Source organism: Alosa alosa, chromosome 18, assembly GCF_017589495.1.
Source record: "Alosa alosa isolate M-15738 ecotype Scorff River chromosome 18, AALO_Geno_1.1, whole genome shotgun sequence".
Taxonomy (NCBI): Eukaryota; Metazoa; Chordata; class Actinopteri; order Clupeiformes; family Clupeidae; genus Alosa; species Alosa alosa.
Window position 1 is genome coordinate 21,153,269 of NC_063206.1, and position 18,897 is coordinate 21,172,165.

Here is an 18,897-nt window from a genome sequence, read left to right on the forward strand (position 1 = left end):
CACTCTAATCAGCTAATTAACTCAAAACACCTGCAAAGGCCTTTAAATGGTCTCTCAGTCTAGTTCTGTAAGCTACACAATCATGGGGAAGACTGCTGACTTGACAGTTGTCCAGAAGATGACCATTGACACTTTGCACAAGGAGGGCAGGACAAAGCTCTGTGTCCAAGCATATTAATAGAGAGGCGAAGAGAAGGAAAAGATGTGGTAGAAAAAAGTGTACAAGCAATTGGGATTACTGCACCCTGGAGAGGATTGTGAAACAAAACCCATTCAAAAATGTGGGGGAGATTCACAAAGAGTGGACTGCAGCTGGAGTCAGTGCTTCAAGAACCACCACGCACATGCAAGACATGGGTTTCAGCTGTCACATTCCTTGTGTCAAGCCACTCTTGAACAAGAGACAGCATCAGAAGTGTCTCGCCTGGGCTAAAGACAAAAAGGACTGAACTGCTGCTGAGTGGTCCAAAGTTATGTTCTCTGATGAAAGTAAATTTTGCATTTCCTTTGGAAATCAAGGTCCCAGAGTCTGGAGGAAGAGAGGAGAGGCACATAATCCATGTTGCTTGAAGTGCAGTGTGAAGTTTCCACAGTCAGTGATGGTTTGGGGTGCCATGTCATCTGCTGGTGTTGGTCCACTGTGTTTTCTGAGGTCCAAAGTCAACGCAGCCGTCTACCAGGAAGTTTTAGAGCACTTCATGCTTCCTGCTGCTGACCAACTTTATGGAGATGCAGATTTCATTTTCCAACAGCACTTAGCACCTGCACACAGTGCCAAAGCTACCAGTACCTGGTTTAAGGATCATGGTATCCCTGTTCTTAATTGGTCACCAGCAAACTTGCCTGACCTTAACCCCATAGAAAATCAATGGGTACTGTGAAGAGGAAGATGCGATACGCCAGACCCAACAATGCAGAAGAGCTGGAGGCCACTATCAGAGCAACCTGGGCTCTCATAACACCTGAGCAGTGCCACAGACTGATCGACTCTCATGCCACGCCGCATTGCAGTAATTCAGGCAAAAGGAGCCCCAACTAAGTATTGAGTATTGTACATGCTCATACGTTTCATGTTCATACAAATTATTTCATGTTTTCAGTTGGCCTAAAAAAACTTTTTGTATTTGTCTTAAGTAAAATTCTAATTTTCTGATACTGAATTTGGGATCTTCATTAGTTGTCAGTTATATAATCATCAAAATTAAAAGAAATAAACACCTGAAATATATCAGTCTGCAGTGTTTCCCAGAGAACTGAATTCCATTTGTGGTGGTTGGTTTGTAGAATTAACTTGAATACAACAGTTTTTAACAAATTAGCACAGCCTGGTTATGATGCTAACCAGATTTAAGCACAATTTAGTACAACCTGGAAAATCATTGTGTGGTGGTCAATGTTGATATTGTGGTGCGCCGCCACAAATAAGTCAATGTATGGGTAACACTGAGTCTGTGTGTAAAGAATGAATGTAATATACAAGTTTCACTTTTTGAATGGAATTACTGACAAAAATCAACTTTTTGATATTCTAATTATATGACCACCTGTATATTGTTTTACTAGTTGTGGTGCAAACCATATACTTTCGCATGCGCACCAAAAATTCAAAGCCCCTACGAGGACATGGGCAAAAAAATAATTGTGCATTTCTGGTAGACAGGCAGTGCACCAGAAACTCACATGTTCACCAAAAACTTCCAAGCGTGCACCAGAAATGTTTTTGCACATCTCCCTCACATTCAGAAAAATGCCTACAATCACTGTTTCAAATATATCCTAAACAAACAAGGAACTTCAAAAGCAGTTTTCTGTAGCAGTAGGAGGATGTTCTACTGCAAGCCTTAGGGCATCAGGTAAAGCCCTCCTTACACCGACAGACTTTGGAAAGATTTGCAAAGCTTTGGAAAAGATTTTTGAAAGACTACAGTCTCAGACCCTCTCACATCTAAAAACAAGTAGTAGAGTTTTAAGTCACAGACTATGATTTTGCAATGACTAGGGATCTTGCAGGGTCACTATTCACAAGACTGCAACTAGATTCCTTTAAATTATTAGCCTACCCATCGTGCAATAGATAAACAGGAACTGAAATGAAAGTTGTATTTTCGTGTTTCTGCCGCATTGTTTCATGCGTGACATTCCTAACCGATATAGAGTCGTTCTGTCACGTGGAAGAGCCGATTAAATATGTATAAGAAATGACAAATATTATAAGAATAACAAATAATCATATAGGCTACAGCTGTCGCCTACTTTGCCCCTTCCTGTTTGGTGTTGGAGAGAGGTCTATTGGTTTTTATAGTTCACATCACTATTTGCATGAGCCACGACTAGGAAGACTTGCGATAATATCAAACAAAATCGTACAATGTAAGGCCGCCATAAGGAGAACAAAGACTAGCTGACAAGACTTGTTATTTGACATTACATTCAGCATGAATGACGACAGAGGTGGAAAGCTCAGCTTCAGAACATGGAAGTCCTACCACATATTTGTTCCAACCATTCACTAAACCAGCTGATTCTACTACTTAACACTTACGTCTCCAGCCAGATCAACTAATTAGTGAAATCACCTGTGTTAACATGGACAGGACTGGGTTTCCCACCTCTGACCAGCAAACATACAGGCGAGATTCAAAACCATGATGAAAGTATTTCGATACATACTATTTTGGTGACATAGTGAGTATATTTTTCCATTTGTTATTACCGCAAAAAAATTGTAAGACTACATCTGAAGTAGCCGAGATAAGTAAACAAAGACAGACACAAGTGACAAATATTTATTTTGTCTCATAAATACACTAATATAGAGGGAATGACTTTGGAGCAACGGCTCAAACTGTACATCCTGGTGTGTCATTCGGATAGTTCAACAAAACTATTGTGCAAATTTGTAAAATCCACCACTGCATTCACGAGAGAGCATGATTTACGTGGACATGAAAAATGACGTTTGCCTAAAGAATAAGCACATTAATCAGCACCTATTGACACTCATGTTGTATGCTTATACCTATGGATTATACACAATTATCTGGGTGAGATACATTGCATCTCATCCAGAAATGTCTTGTAAGTGCATGACTGCACTTACAGGTTCGTTCATTATGATGTAAGTGGGTCAGCAATGCATTTGGGCTGGTCTAGAAGTCAATGCACCGGCCTTTTCTTTCCCAGTCCCCATAGCGAGTTGGCTCAGGTCCCCTTGGTCCTCCTTTCTCTTTAGTGTCAGGGTTCACGTCATCAGGGAATTCTGAATGGATACAGTATTTACATACATTCACTGGAAGTACTGCAGTAATACTGTGTTAAAGATGCTGTTATGAGCAAAATTACTTTGTGTCGTGATGTAAAAAATCAAATGAATGATCATAAACTTAAAAACTAGAACGTCATTAAACAATTTGTAAACCTCCTTTCAAGGGAGCTGATGGGAGCTTGGCTACTAGCTGTACAATTTAACAATGGTCTCTTCATGCAAGCATGCACCTGTAGGATGCTGCATAGACGTATAGGGCTGTCAGGCATGATTAAAGGACAAGCATACACTAGCTAACTTACTTTCAAGAGGATCCTTTGTTTTCGTCTCACTCTCATCCATGTCAAAACGTCCCTGGGGTGTTTTGGCCTTTCTGAGTGGTTCCTTATCTTTACTCACTCCACCTGCTGTCCTGGAACAAGCTTTGGAAGGAAATGTTTTGTTTTTTTAAATGACCACATAGGAGCCCGTACTTATGCCTATCTGCCTGTAAACCAGCCTATTACTATGGTATATAGCATACTATAAAGTTATACTATACAGTTAAATCTCAGTCTAAAATGTAGTTTGCTATCGGTTGACTTTGGTGTGATAGACATTTCAAAATGTAGCCCACACTGGCAAATGGGAATGCACTCACACAAGGTAAAGTTAGGCTACGCAAAAGCTGAATAAAAATGGCACGTTTGCTCACCTTTTAGGATGGGCTCTACAAGCAAGCCTTTACATAGTACGCGCCTGGTGGATGTGAACGCGTGCAATGTTATTACAGACATTTTGGCTATGTCAAGTTATTCCGTAGTTTCGACAGGAATCACCGAGGACCTCAAGCGTAGTTACACAAGTGTCATGTTTTGGCCATCTAAAATGACGTTTATGTTTTTAGCGTCATCACTAGGCGCCGTCACGCTCTCTTTACTCAAAAGTGCTGCAATGTCGCCCTCTAGGGACAGAATGCGTGTTAATACCTATTTTGTATAGTCTATGGTTAATACTATTGTATACAGTCACATTTGTACAGTCTCTTATTGCGCTACATGGTATTAATTACAAATGTGCTAAAATGTTTGCTAGCATCATTCTTTCATTATATGTTGTTAGATTAAACTGCCACTTAATGTTGTTGTTTTTTAGCGTGTGCAGAACAGTAGATCAGGTAAAGACAATGTGTAGGCCTGCGTGTGAAAATAAGCAAATGTTTTATTCATTGTTGCTATTTGTAATTCTATGCCTTGTTTGACAGATGTGTATATTGAATATATTTGGACAGATGTAAACACACAAGTAATGAGGCTTTTGTTGGTTGCTGTTGCTGCATGCTTACAACATATGAAGCACAAGAGAAACTGTCAAAAAAACTGGACAAATATTCACCAAATAGAAAATCATGTAATTTATTAAAAATGTGTTGTATAAAACCTACATGGGTTTTAATGAACATAACCAGAATATTTAAAAACATAAAAGTGGAAAAAATATGCATGCTGTACTTTGATTATGGACTTACATAAAGATGATGCCATTTCACATTTTTAAGAAAAGTACAACTCCTTTGTATATCCTCTTAAACTTTAGCATCAAATACAACTGTTTTGTTTGACGGCTATTTTCCGTTTTTGAAAAGAGCTTCCAAAGTATACTGTAAGGAACAGTTGATTGCAGAGTAAGCCTCTACTAAAATTTGAAGTATGTTATTGCTGTCTCTGAAGGCTGAATTTGAGCATACCACACTGAACTCATTGTACATTTTGCAGAGCTGAAAAAGTGCCTGGAAAAATTCAAACCTGATCAGTTTGGTTTGATGCCTCTTTTTTTCCCCTTGCACAACCACATTTTGTGGTTATCCTTTCTAAACTGGTATGGAGACATCAAATGTGCTTCTGGCATTTTTCATCCTGAATTAGTGCTGGTGACAAGATGTGTCCTGTTATGACCACTGACTTACTTTTAAGTATTTGATACCGTGATGCGTAAGAAAACCCTGTTATTTTCCATTACAGCTGGGGGAAAAATGGACAATTCTATTTGCAGCCTTTATGGAACCTGTTTGGCAAAACATTCATCCCCACTGTTGGCCATAGCTTTTTTTATTATTGGATGTTTTGGCTGACTTCCAAATGGCAACTGACCGTGTTTACCAGACCTGTGTCAAATCAATGCAATGTCCAGTGGAACTGGTTTCTGTAAAGGCTGGGTAGACTCTCTTCACAGAAATCTAAGCCTCAGTGAAACTATTTGGATTTGTAGGCGGTTGTGCGAGAAAGGGGTGTTGCTGGCATGGTGCATTGAAAATTATAATTTGAAAAAGTGATGATGAAATGGAACACCACATTCCTTTGCTTGCAGTGGGAGAGAGAGAGCGAGGTTCCTGCACAGTCTCAGAAACACTCCAACCCATCTGCCCAGGGTTAACCTTACAAACATAATGTAAGACACTCCCTCTAGAGCTGGGAGTCCATACATTTATCATGCAACCACTAATGTCACTCACTCTTTGGAGAATGTCATCCATCATACAGATGACTGGTATTCAGACATATTATCATATGTTGTTTACAATCCATATACAATATTTCACCAACAGATCTCACAACTCTAGTCTTTGCATACATGGTAATAAGTGCATTGGTATGGGAAGTATGTTACACAAAATACAAGAAGAACCTCAGTCCTAAGTTATGAGTGCTGTATAAATCTATATTCATCTTCAAAATGCTTTTGAATCACAGGTGAACTTTAATGTAATGTAATGGTTGTTCAAAATGTGTGTGACGTTTTAAGTGCTTAATTAGCATAATATGAAGACACGAGATGAAGGCTTACAGGCTATGGAACTGCATCATGGATGACATTGAAAATATTGTTGTCATCCATTGCGCAATGCGACGGATTTGGCAACAGAAAACTCAGTAATCCTACAAGTCGTTCCATGAAATGTATAAATGTATGCTATGTGTTTATGAAATGTAAACCTTTTTACTCCTTACTCCTATGCAGATGTGGGGAAAAAACCAGCTTAACAGTGGAAAGTAAATGGACGTCCCTTTAATATGCGCTTTGTTACTATTTAGTTTCTGAAAGAGTTCCGCCATTTCTTTTGCAATAATCCACTAAAGGAGCCTTCCGCGCCTATATCCAACAGTGAATTTCGTCTGCTCACTATTCTGGCGAAATTAAAAAATCGATCTGTATAAGTAGCCTTGCCTAAGTCTTCTATAAGCCCAGGCCTACTATAAGTCTGATTTATTGAATCTATCAAAAAACGCATATAACCTAAATGTAGGCCCTGCGAAACAGCACTAAGAAATTACTTTCGATCTCAGAGATTAATTTAAGAGATTAATTTTATTAATGCTTCTGAATGCGAGCTCAGACAATTATATTACAAATTAATTAATTTATATAGGCCTAGTGCAAAAAAACCTACATTTTTTTAGACCTGCACTATTGTCAATCATATAGACTCAGCAAAGCTAGCTGTGAATCCGGATTTGAAGCAGTACAGTGGCCTGTCTAATTTGACCCCCAAAATAAATGTCTTCTGGCTCTAAAATTGTTTTCTATTCATTTGCATCTAAAAAAATATAGCCCATTCCTCTAGGTTTTATGCCTGCGACCTAAATGCAGTATCGAAATTAAAATTAGTAGGCCTACGTAGACAACTGAATAAATATAACGGTTTGAGGGAGAAACAAATAAACCGTTGCCTCAGAGATAACCATTTCTTGTTTTGTAAATTATCCTTGTCCATTGTGAGAAAAGTGAGCAAACATCCACAGTTATTCGCAGGTTGATACGCTGCTCATTTTAGCAGTGTTCTCAGTCCAAGGCTGGAGGTTCTGAAGTGCAAATAGGGAGCTGTTGTGTAGGCAGATAGGGTCCGGGGTGGCCGGCTGGTTTATAGTCTTTTGGAAGGCTTCTTGTTGGAGCTGCATTAGAATTCGGTTCGCCTGCTGCCGTTCAGCCTCCCTCTCCTCCGCTGTCTGCCGCCTTGACGTGAAAAAAATCAAGTTACGAGTTTTGGGTTATATAGACAAAGGTATGGTAGGATATGGTTCCTATCAGAACTCCTTAGTAGACTGCATTTGCAGGACTGAGGCAATATCGTGTGTAGACCTATAGCATTAATAATAGGTTTGCTATATGTGAAAATGGCACCAACTTCAGCCATAGAGAGTTTTGAGCCTTTTGAGCCTATGGAAAACATTGTGGGCCTATAGGCTAGAGAACAGCAAACAGATTGTCTTAAGCATTGACCAGAGAAATCAATCACTAAGTGTGCCAACTACAGCACGAACAAGTTCAAGTTCTTCCTTGTGTAAACTTCGACATATTTCTCATATACAATGCAAATGCGTAGCCCACTTTTATTTCTTGCATATTACGAGATAAGTCATAATTAGGCAAAGGCCAGTACTGCGAAAACTTTAATTGGATATATGAAAAGTTTATCATATGCATTTATCTGAAATAGCCTTTTTATAACATTTATTCGCTGTAAACAAAATGCAATAATTTCCCACTCGAGTTCCCAAAATGAAAAAAACATTTTTTTTTTTTTTTTTTTTTTATTGTAGAAGCCTACAACATAGCCTATTAATATAGGTTAAGGCCTACCCACCTCCATTTTGTTCTTCTGTTCTGGAACCATGTTTTGACTTGTGCATCAGTCATTTTGAGTGCCTTGGCCAGGGCTGCTCTCTCCGCGGAAGCCAAGTACTTCTGTCGGTGAAAGCGCTTCTCTAGCTCGCAGATCTGCAGTCGAGTGAAGGACGTTCTGGGCTTTTTCTTCTTCGGCGGAGTCCGATTCTGGTACGGGTGACCTATACGGCGTGTTACAGTGAACGGTGAGAGGGCCACTAGATCGGGAGATAGGGGCAAAAGCAGGCGGTAAAATCAGCAGAGACAACAGCAGAGCAGAATCATTGGGGAGGGGAAAGCACGGTTAAGGCAAGCCTGCAGGTAGAATACGATACGGGGATCAGGTGGAAAGAACTAACATTTAAGAACTTAGTCAAGGCACTTGAGAGGCGAACAGATAGATAGCAGCTTTTTTTGCAAAGCAAGTAGGCCTTAAGCAGAAGAACAGTCAGTCAAGGACCACAGAATTCTCAAACTTGACAGTTTGTTTTACTTAGCCTTGTTGCCTGTAACTTTAAAGAAAACTAATTACAATGACCGGTTTACCTCCACTTTCCAGTTAATAAATGAATAAATCGACAAATAGGACAATCTAAGATAGTGGATGTGATTTGTAGCAATACGTGGATGAGAATTCTGTGCATAGGCCTGCCGTGGACTAGCCTACAAAATATAGGCTACAGCGGCGGTAGGCCTATTCTTAGCACACATAAAATTATATGTGAATGAAACACTGTGCCCAGATCAATACATTAATAACAAAGTGCACGTTACATATTTGTTCCATATATAACCTGATAGGCCTATCTGAGTTGTTCATAAATGCAGGATATTGTGTAGGCCCATACTGAAAGAATTCGTATCAAGCGTAATGCTTAATATTTGCTTACTTGCCTTTTGGCTTTCGAGAAGGCAACAAACATAACCAAAACATCCCATGTAAAGAAACGTCTTAGAGCGCACGAAATGCTCCTTCTCCAGAAAGTGGTGAAAAGATGATGCATTACTTTAATCCTACCTGTAGTAAATCTGTCTTTGGTATATCTTCTATTACTCTCCATCCAGGGAAACGTTAATCCCGTGAGGTTGTTAATGGTAGCCATGTTTGCCATACTTGGCACCGAAGCTCCGCTGGTGGTTATTGAAGAGTGCATGCTGCTAAGCGGTCGGTGCGCGGGCACACGGATAACCCCCGACGAATTAAGACCATTCCCGTTGACGCTCATGCCCATATTCATGTTATAAGTGCTGTTCAGCGAGCCCATGCTGCAAGCTGCGTTGCCGTTGTATCCACCAGTGTTGTTGCCGTTGTAGTTGCCGGTCATGGTGTTGTAAGCGGTGCTGACGATACTTCCCAATCCGTAGTCCAGGTCCTGCATCCTCGGGTTGGAGATCATGCAACTCCCCTGATCCGCATTGTTGAGTATCTGGTCGATCCCGAAACTAATGGTGTCAACGTGAGTTTGGTGGAGATGCCCTCCTATATGTTCCATGGTGTAGTCGAAGGAACCCTCCTCGGAATGTGTCTCCCACCTTGCACGCGTTATCTTATGGCTTTTAAAGTCCGCTGACTCTTCCTTCCGCCGTTATCTAATAGGTGTGAGCTCATGTGTGCGGGAGAGTATGGTTAAACTACACTCGATTGTCTTGTTTTTCACCCCTCCCTTTTTTTGGACAAGAGAAGCTGCCGGCTTGAGCTAGGAGGACATAAATCAAAATGCCAAATAGGCAGGGTAAGATTAAGACTCCAATTTTAGGCTTCGGGACCCAATTGGCTGCTGAAATCACGACGAGCTCATTTTGTCGAACTGGTGATGAGAGGTCTGGGACTTCCTTTGAATACGAATATGCTTACTTTATCAAAGCCAAAATAAGGTCTCTAAGATATGGTCAACGTTCATAAATGAATTAATTCATAATGGAAAAATACTGACACCATCCTGAAAAACAGGCAATTTCATCCAAAGTGTGTAGGCCGATATTACATTTATTTGTAACATTTATATTTGCATGTTTGTTATATGAATACAATAAATACTGGGACCAAATTAGGCCTATATTTGGCCTAATGATCCTTAATGAATACGCTTCGAAATGAGCGAGTTAGGGCATGTAAATAGGCTAGCAGATGCTTCTAAAATAGTTGCAATTAAGATCACAGCAAACTGTACTGATCTAATCTGAAAACCTGTATTACGGATTAAAGGCCTCTCTTTCTTTCTGTTTTACCTCTGTGCTTAACCAAAAATACGTCGCTGAGGCTTTCCATTAAATCAGACTGAGGTCAAGTGGTCTGATCCACGCCGAGGAACGTGTCCAGCACTCAAAATACCTAGGAAGATTTGAAGACGCTGCAGTCCTGCCCTCCGTCCCTCTCCCATAGTTTTACTGACATTGACGTTTTGGGATATTTGGAAGCCTCTGGTTAGTGTTAGGCTACTGCTTGCCCCCTAAACTCGCTGACATAGGCTGCGTAAGAACGACATTGCCCACTCCCGATCAGTAAAAAATGTCGGTCGGATTTACTGATGCTCAGACCACAACACATTTACAAAAAGCAAATCTTATAACTGAAACTCTTCCTTTCCAAGCGAGGTGCGACGAGTGGTTCTGAGTTAAGGATATGATTCCGATCTGGGTCCCCATTTTCGGTGGATATGAACTCTATTTAGTTGAAGATTTACTTGCAAGCAACTTCTATAGCCTATTTTTTTGAGCAGACGAATTCAAATAAAATAAGCTACCCAGCTGACTACTCCTAAGTGTTTTACCGATGCAATTATAATTGCGAAATAAATTGTAGCCTATTTTATTTGGAGATCACAGTTGGAAGTCTCAATCATATCTCATCCATTTGGATAGCTGCTTTATTAAACCGTCAATGCGTTCATAATGAAACGTGTGTCGATTAATACTCCGGATTTTATAACTCTCACATTAGGTTTTAATTTGCCATATGTATAATTAACGTGCTTCAAAGTGTGACACATCTTATTTCTAAAATGCATGTAATATATTTGACAGTGTAAATTGTTTAGCCTACACTTCAACCAATAGAATAATTGGAAGAACTGAATATAGCATGTTTACTCAATAGCCAATAAAACGTTATAATTCTAAACATGTAATTAAGTAAGAAGAGAGAAATGGAGAGTCCGATAATAAGGCGTTTAGTGCATTGATTTTTCCCATGTTAAAACCTCTGGGACGTGATTATTTAAATAGGGTGCATTAGAGTATTAATATTTCATGAGTCCTCAGATCCATATAGGCAAAGTAACCGACATTAAAGATTAAAGAAAACCTTTGGCACAATATTAGTATCATGACAATGACAACGTAGGCTATGCGAAACAGGCTAAAATCCCGTTTGCAAAATTACAGCATCAAATAATTAAAAAGTACGAACCTGAACGCAGTTCTTGCAGTTAACGAACCATCAATAAGTTATTATTATACTTCATTTTTTAAATAAATATCCTGGCAATTGTATTCATATGATCCCTGATTTATGTAAAGGTTATGTGTAAGTTAATGTAATTAGATGTACATAGATGGCTGTGTAATGGAATGTGTAGTACCGTGTCTAATTATAATTTCCCATCGCGTTATTACGCATTTTGTCCGGAGGGTGTAGATTTGAGGACACCAGGCACCTAGTAGGCTTTGTGATGTGTAGATGTGAGCGAGAGTGGAGTAGGCTATCTAAGGGCGCTGATATCCTTAAGGGCACTCGGAGCATGGTCAGTGTCAGCTGGTCCTACTCAGTTATTGAGTGACCATCTTCTGCCCCTCTGGTGCACCAATGCTGTTCCAAGCGTTTAGACTTTTATCCTGCCTTGTGAATACTGTCATGTGGCGTCACTTGTGTTGAGTAAAAGTAATAGCGCACATAGAGAGGGCTTAACATATGGGCTTTTATTGAATGCAGGCTATATTACATTCAGTGTGCTGCGTATCATAGTTTTGGTATTTGCTGATATATTAGACTGTTGGATGTTTTTGTTGTTGTTGTTGTTGTTGTTGTGTTTTTTTATTGTAAGAGTGTTTCCTGATATTTTTCAGTGAATAGGGTCTATTAGAATTTGTAGTTGAACGTTTTACCTGAGCATTGCATGTCATGTGACACCGGCAACGCTTAGGCGCCAAAGTCCTCCCCAGTTCCCTCCTCAGCGCGCAAAGTCAAAACCGCAAACAGGAGCCGTCTTTCCATCTTGGGACATAACCATTCTTCATTTAAATGCTATCTTAAGTATTTGTCACGACCGGGTCTAATTAGAAATTTCGCCAAGGGCGATATATGGCAGAAAACGTGATGAAAACAATGTAGGCCTTTTATAACCTCAATAACACGAAAGGACATGTTTTATGCTATGAGAAGTGTCATCAAAATGTAAACAGGTCGAAAGCCAAATTAATGTCAGCGCCTACGTGCACCTATCCGGATTTCCTCTTGTGGGCAAAGTCAAAGTGAGTGTGAGTACATGTGAGTGCCAAGCAAAACTGAGATTCACTCAACCTGAGTCACGTAGCCTAGGCACTTTATCTGTCCATTTACTGCCACTGGTTTAAGCTGGTTTAAGCTTTTGGATATGTACATAATTGGCCTTATTGAAAGCCAATAATTGTTCTATTCTAGCAACAGGCTTCTTTAACCAATAAAAACGTTTAATGTTTTCTGTTGTCATTCTATCCTTATGATATAAGATCTTACATTTGGCAAGTGTTTTTGTACAGTTAAATGTGAAGTGAAATTAGAAATGTGAAGGAGGTCGCCGAAAAATCGGGCTGAGAAAGTGTGCTCGGAGATGATCTCATGTTGACTTCTAATAAGCTGATGGTTTGGTGTTGCAGCCTATATTAAGCTGTTCTTGAACACCTACCCAAATCGATTTGATGCGTGTTTATTAGCTCAGCGCCCACTCTGACATTGTGATTAATGCCAGTCTTTTGTCCGTGGATGGGGCGACAGCGACACAATCCGAAGAGGAATTAGGTCTAAACGTCCTAGAGGTGCTCACAAAAAGCCACATTCGATAATAAGAATAGTTATTTATAATAATAATATTATTATTATTATTATTATTATTATTATTATTATTGTCGTCATTATTATTATTATTAGGCCTATCATCATCCTCCTCATCATCAGTAGCCAGTATGACACTTTTCAGTCCAATAGGTAAATTGTCACCCTGTTTGTTTTGAGCTATAGGAAATGACGATCACTGCAGGGATGAGCGCAGATCAAACGACAATGAAAAAAGGCATCTCTGCGAAGGATCCATTTCCTGCTAGATAGCCTCCCGTTCTAAAGAAAAACAAGTGTGTATTGTGGTTCACACTACTCAAGCCAAAGCGATCCATCAAGCTTATCTTGGTTTGTTGTCACATCTATTCTATAGCATGGAATGGTGAAGACAAAATAATAACCGGTGTTAGGTGTATTGTGTGAACGTTCCCACATAGTTCCAAAGTTGCAGGCTATCTGCCAAGTCTGCAAGTCATGTGATTTTTGGATGGCGCCTGCACCACAATCTACAATAACGCGAGACTGCTCATCACAGCGCTATGCAGCATTTACGTATTTTGAATGTAAAATGCCTCTTATAATCATTGTTGTTACTGGAGCTGTTTCTGAACCTCCCAAAATGTGCAAGTCGTAATTTGATATTTGTGATGAATAAAGCAACGTCATAACTTCATAGCAAAGTCTGCAAGCTTTCTTAGTCAGCACTGGGTGTGTGTCTGTAGTGGGCAATATAGTTTGAAACCAGACCCTCGGCATGCATCTCTTTTAAGGCGATGACAGAGATGGTGAACTCTTTCAGCTGGCCAGCATACATTCACAGATGGCCACTATGCCAGAGAAAGCTGAATTTTACATCACAGTTTTTACATCACAATATTATTTGCACATATGGGCTTATGGCCCAGTTCCTGAAACATATTTATTGAAAGAAATCGTTCAATAAATTTAAGAGATACTGAAACCAATGTGGAGAGTTAGATATGTAGAGAGCTCTCTGTTGTGAATAGATAGATAGATAGATAGATAGATAGATAGATAGATTTTTATTGATTTCATTCATTCAATCATTCCTTCATCACAGGTCGTTAATACATGTGGTTTCCACAGAGTGGGTATACATTCCTCGAACATTCTAACAAGGCACCATGGCTCAAGAGAAAGCAGAGTTTGCAGCTTTGTTTTTCTTCCCATATAAGGAAGATTGTGTCAGGTTCACTGTCTTTAACCCCGATTGTAAATTAATGAGCAGGCTGTACAGTCAGAATTAGCGCTTAGAGTCAAAGGGGAAGAGATGGGGAACTTTTGGCTGGTGCTTCTGTAACGGAAACCAGGACTTTTGAACTCGATAGATGAGGAGGTTCATGATGTAAAAATCCGTTCGTGAAATACAAACCTGAAAGTGACAGTTCGAATAGTGATGATTTGTGTGTGTGTGTGTGTGTGTGTGTGTGTGTGTGTGTGTGTGTGTGAGAGAGAGAGAGAGAGAGAGAGCAAGCACTCAACTAATGATGTTAATGAATAGGTTATGATGGGCAGTTAATTAGTACACTAAATGGGAAGGCCTTCTCTAAGACTTAATTAACAATAGATAATTAAGTCAAGTTAATTTTTCCACACAGACACCCTCTAATAATCACTATCACTTTCACCTTTTACCTAGTGGAGGTTAGGAGTGTATCCCAGCGTAAAGGGCTGCAAAAGGAGCTCAGTCTTTTTCTCACCCGTCTTGACAAATGAGCTTTCCATTCCCTCGTTCTCAGAGATTGCTGAAGTACTCGAACGAGGCCAGACAGAGAGAGAGATTAAGCTCCCATTAACGTGTTGTGTCTCCGCCTTGCTAATGAGTCGTTTTATTGATGGTGGGTTTGTCAAACTGTAATGATGAATTAACTGCCATTACGTTAGCCCGGCACTCTGATGAGAGAGAGAGAGCGGGAGAGGGAGAGAAAACACTTACTAACACCAAAGGCAAACGAGATCTCCAGTACTGCAAATGTCATGCCCATCTTTGAGCACATTAGGCACTAAGTACCATGTCTCTTATTGGGTTTATTATAGACAGTTACCAAAATTCAGACAAGGCAGTATTTTTCAGTATTGTATTACTGTGCTTTTGGAATAGTGGCAAACGAGTATAAACACATCCTGTTTCCATATGCTGCATACATGCAATGGGAATATAATGACTCAGTCTAGGAAACCAGGCTCTGCAAAGAGACAGTCAATGAGAGACAGATCACTCATAAGGATGAATTACAGTCCAGATTTATGATGCACGCGCGCGTGCACACACACACACACACACACACAGAAAAACACACACAGGCGCCCACACACACACACAGCCACACATATGCACACACACACACACACAGGCGCACACACACACACACAGCCACACACACACACACACACACAGGCGCACACACAGACACACACGCACTCACAGAGCCTCCCCTGACTCCCCTCTCTCACTAACTCCCTAACCTACGGAAGTCTCCTCCACGGCCTGCCAGAAGCATGGAGTCCCTCGCCGCCTAATAGCGGAGCTGACATGTCTGACAGGAGGAGAGGAGAGGTCCCCGGCTCCCCGCTGCCCATTGGCCGGTCGCTCCCACCTCTGGAGTGCGGGCCGCATCCTGTCGCCTGTGTTTTATGAGGAAGAGACGAGGGGGTCGGCCGCACTTCCCTTCTCTCTGTGTTTCTGTGTGGCTCTCGCGCCGCATCTCCATCGGTCAATCCACAGTTCCAACACACACACACACACACACACACACACACACACACACACACACACACACACACACACACACACATACATACACACACAGGAAGGGTGTGTGTGTGTGTGTGGGGAGGGTGACTTTGTGTTGGTGGACGGAGACAGAGAGAGAGCAGCTGGAAAATGTTTACTTCAGTCTGAAGGATGGACTTGTCACCAGCTACTGGGCATTTTTCGGGATACACACACACACACACACACACCTATAGTGCAAGAGGGGAGAGAGAGAGACTTGAGGAGTTTTTTTTTTCACTCAAATCTAAAATGCAAAATGTTTCTTTTCTTCAGTTCCTTTCCTTGTTTTCTCTCAACTTGAGTTTTCATTATTCGCTTTTCGTATGATCCCAGTATCTATGACATTTCATGATTTATCATTTTAATAACAGCAGCATTTTTGTCAGATGTTTAATATTTTTGTCGTTAAATTACGCATGAATTAATATGTAATATTAATAATTTACATGTAATAACAGCAGAATATTTGAAAGAAAAGCCTGCTAAGAGATAAGAAGTTTTAAACTGGTATAACTAAAGGGCCATTAATCAGGACGATGCAGTATGCATGACCCAATTTTTCTTTTTTAATCAGCTTTATTAGGTGCTATCAGCACTGTTGTTCCTCTGTGAATGCATAAACAGTTTTTCATACATATATTTATTACAGGCCTGCCGGAAAAAAGCAGGCAATATTTTTTCATTAAGGCAGCTGACTGGAAAATGGCAACTACAACTGTGTGTGTGTGTGTGTGTGTACATGTATCATGAATTCATATATGTGTGTGTGTGTGTGTGTGTGTGTGTGTGTGTACATGGATCATGAATTCATTTAGCGTGTGTGTGTGTGTGTGTATGTGTACATGTATCATGAATTCATATAGCATGTGTGCGTGCATGTTAATGTATGTATGTGTGCGTGTGTGTGTGTTAGTGAGTTCATGCATCTTAGTGTCGGTGTGTGTGTGTGTGTGTGTGTGTGTGTGTGCATGATCCGTGCAAAAACACAAGATTGTTAGCTCCTCTGTCACTGCCTCAAGCCCAACGATCTGTCAGCACCAGGTGCCTCCAACAGGTAGGACGGCCGCCTTGTGTTTATCTGTTTGGCCTCGCGCTGTCTCTCTGCCCCGGCTTCCACCAATTACACGGCCTCGTGCACCCAAAACAAACACAGTCCTCCAGCCCCAAACGCACAGCCCAGAAACACAGGCGCAGACTGCCTGGTGCCGGCACTAGGCCCTCGGGGGCCCGGTGAGGAGCTTTAATGACCTGCCCTGACGGACAGGGGCTGTGGGCCAAGGGCCTGCTGTCTCTCTCCTGCCAATTACACTCGACAGGGAGGATGGCGGGCATCAATTAATACATGCAGCAGCCTCGCTTCCAAACACCTATGACCCTCCGCCCCTCACCACCATACTCACTCTCTCTCTCTCTCTCTCTCTCATACACACACATATCCACGTCCAAATAAAAGGCTATAACTATCGCTCAGATCTCTCCTTAGAGGTAGTAGACACAGCCAAAGGCAATAGGCCCCCCACCCTTCCCCCTTCTTCTCTTACCCAACTCCAATACAAGGAGCATTTCTGTGTTATTCACTGGAAAAGGGTGATAGCATTACCCCCTCTCCAGGCAGTAGGCTCTTTACATTTCAGATGAAAATGCCGCAGCTGTGTTTCATTTGCTTTCATTTTTGAAGTGCAAATAAAGCATGCAGGCTAAATGTATAATAATCCAGTGAAGCATCAAATGACTTTGATCTTAGAGATAATTGCAAAATAAAACCTGTGAATTCTCTGTGGACACTCACAAGGCTTCTCACCCCAACATGCAAGGCAGTGTCCGAGGTCAAAGGTCATCTCTAATTGGGATAATGGTACAAGAGTCCAAAAACAAACACATTTTTAGGCCGTGCGAGATCACACGTGTCTAGAGCCCTAACGGGCGGGATGAGAGAATCAACACACATGAGGCGCCCTGTCCCTGGCCACGGCATAGATGAGGTCACATTGCGCACGTTGATGAACTGATGGAAGAGTGTAGCAGCTGCTGTTTCGACGCTGTTTGCAAACACCTGGTGTCAAGTGTCAAAACACGACATACGTCTACAAAAACAAAGGGCTTCCATAAGATTGCAGAGAACACTGTGAACTCTATTATCAGAATATTTTGAAATTCTTTTGAAAATGTGAATAAGGCAAAGAATGTCTTTGATGATGGAACTAGTGCCTGAGAGCCCAACAATGTTCATTGTAGTAGCACAGTTCAGCTTCCCACAATCAACAGCTGAGAACAAGAGTAGGATCATCCTTGTAGTCTTAGCCAGGGATTGCAACAGTGGCCAAACTTGACAGTGAGGGATATGGTTCAATAATATTTCTGTGGGAGAGATATGCTATTGAGTGCAGCTTCCTTTGTGGGGCAGGAAATATCTCTTTGGTAGTCAGTCATGCAAGGGGTCGAAAGATCAAGGCCTTTTAGGTTGAACATTTCTCAAGCAATTTGGGACCTGAATAAACCTACTCTGAGCAAATGGAACGTAATGTCACGTCCACGTCAGGGTTTCCGTTACGTTCGGTAAGCTATTTCAGACTCCTCGGCACATCATTGCTGGTTTTAGCCCACAAATTACATCTCTCAAACAGTAGACTGCTTCTACCGACAGCACGGATATACACATAAGATCTATGGGCGGCCGTAAATTTCAGTTCGACAAGGAAACGTATACATTTATCTTTCTCTTATTCCGTGTGTTTATTGAACTTCTCACTTAAGTTGTTGCGAGAGCGCTCACGGGTGCTGCGGGTGAGGGTTACGCTCTGTTTGGCCAGCTAATGTGAGGAGGCGGCCCGGCAGCACTCGCAGATGTAAACAGTGTCACGGGCTAACACTGCGCAGGTCTCCGCTAGTCGCTCCAGAGGGGGCAGACGCACTCGGGAGTGAAGTGTCAAGGCGACACTAGGCTGCTCTATAACGGCCACCAATATGCACTCTGATGGCTCATGAGGTACGAGCGACGGAGGGGAGAGACATAGAGGGGGGCGGGAGGAAAAGATTCTGAGAAACTGACTGGCGCTACCTTTATTGCCTTTAATTGACGAAACTTTTTGTAAGACATCACGGAAAACACCAATGCAGTCAATTTAGGAGGCAATTAAAAGGGCCTCACGTTGGGAAGTCGTG

The 18,897-nt window shown here is 41.2% G+C and overlaps 1 protein-coding gene across 1 annotated transcript; it reads right to left on the bottom strand.

Annotated features, from left to right (window-relative positions):
* Positions 1–6,662: 6,662 nt before the first annotated feature.
* tlx1 (T cell leukemia homeobox 1) lies at positions 6,663–9,686 on the bottom strand. The gene is made up of 3 exons (XM_048270614.1): positions 8,925–9,686; positions 7,887–8,088; positions 6,663–7,255 (listed from the first exon to the last, which is right to left on the bottom strand). Exons 1-3 carry the CDS (start codon positions 9,397–9,399, stop codon positions 7,045–7,047), a joined length of 888 nt encoding a protein of 295 aa, XP_048126571.1. The 5' UTR covers positions 9,400–9,686; the 3' UTR covers positions 6,663–7,044.
* Between the last annotated feature and the right edge of the window lie 9,211 nt (positions 9,687–18,897).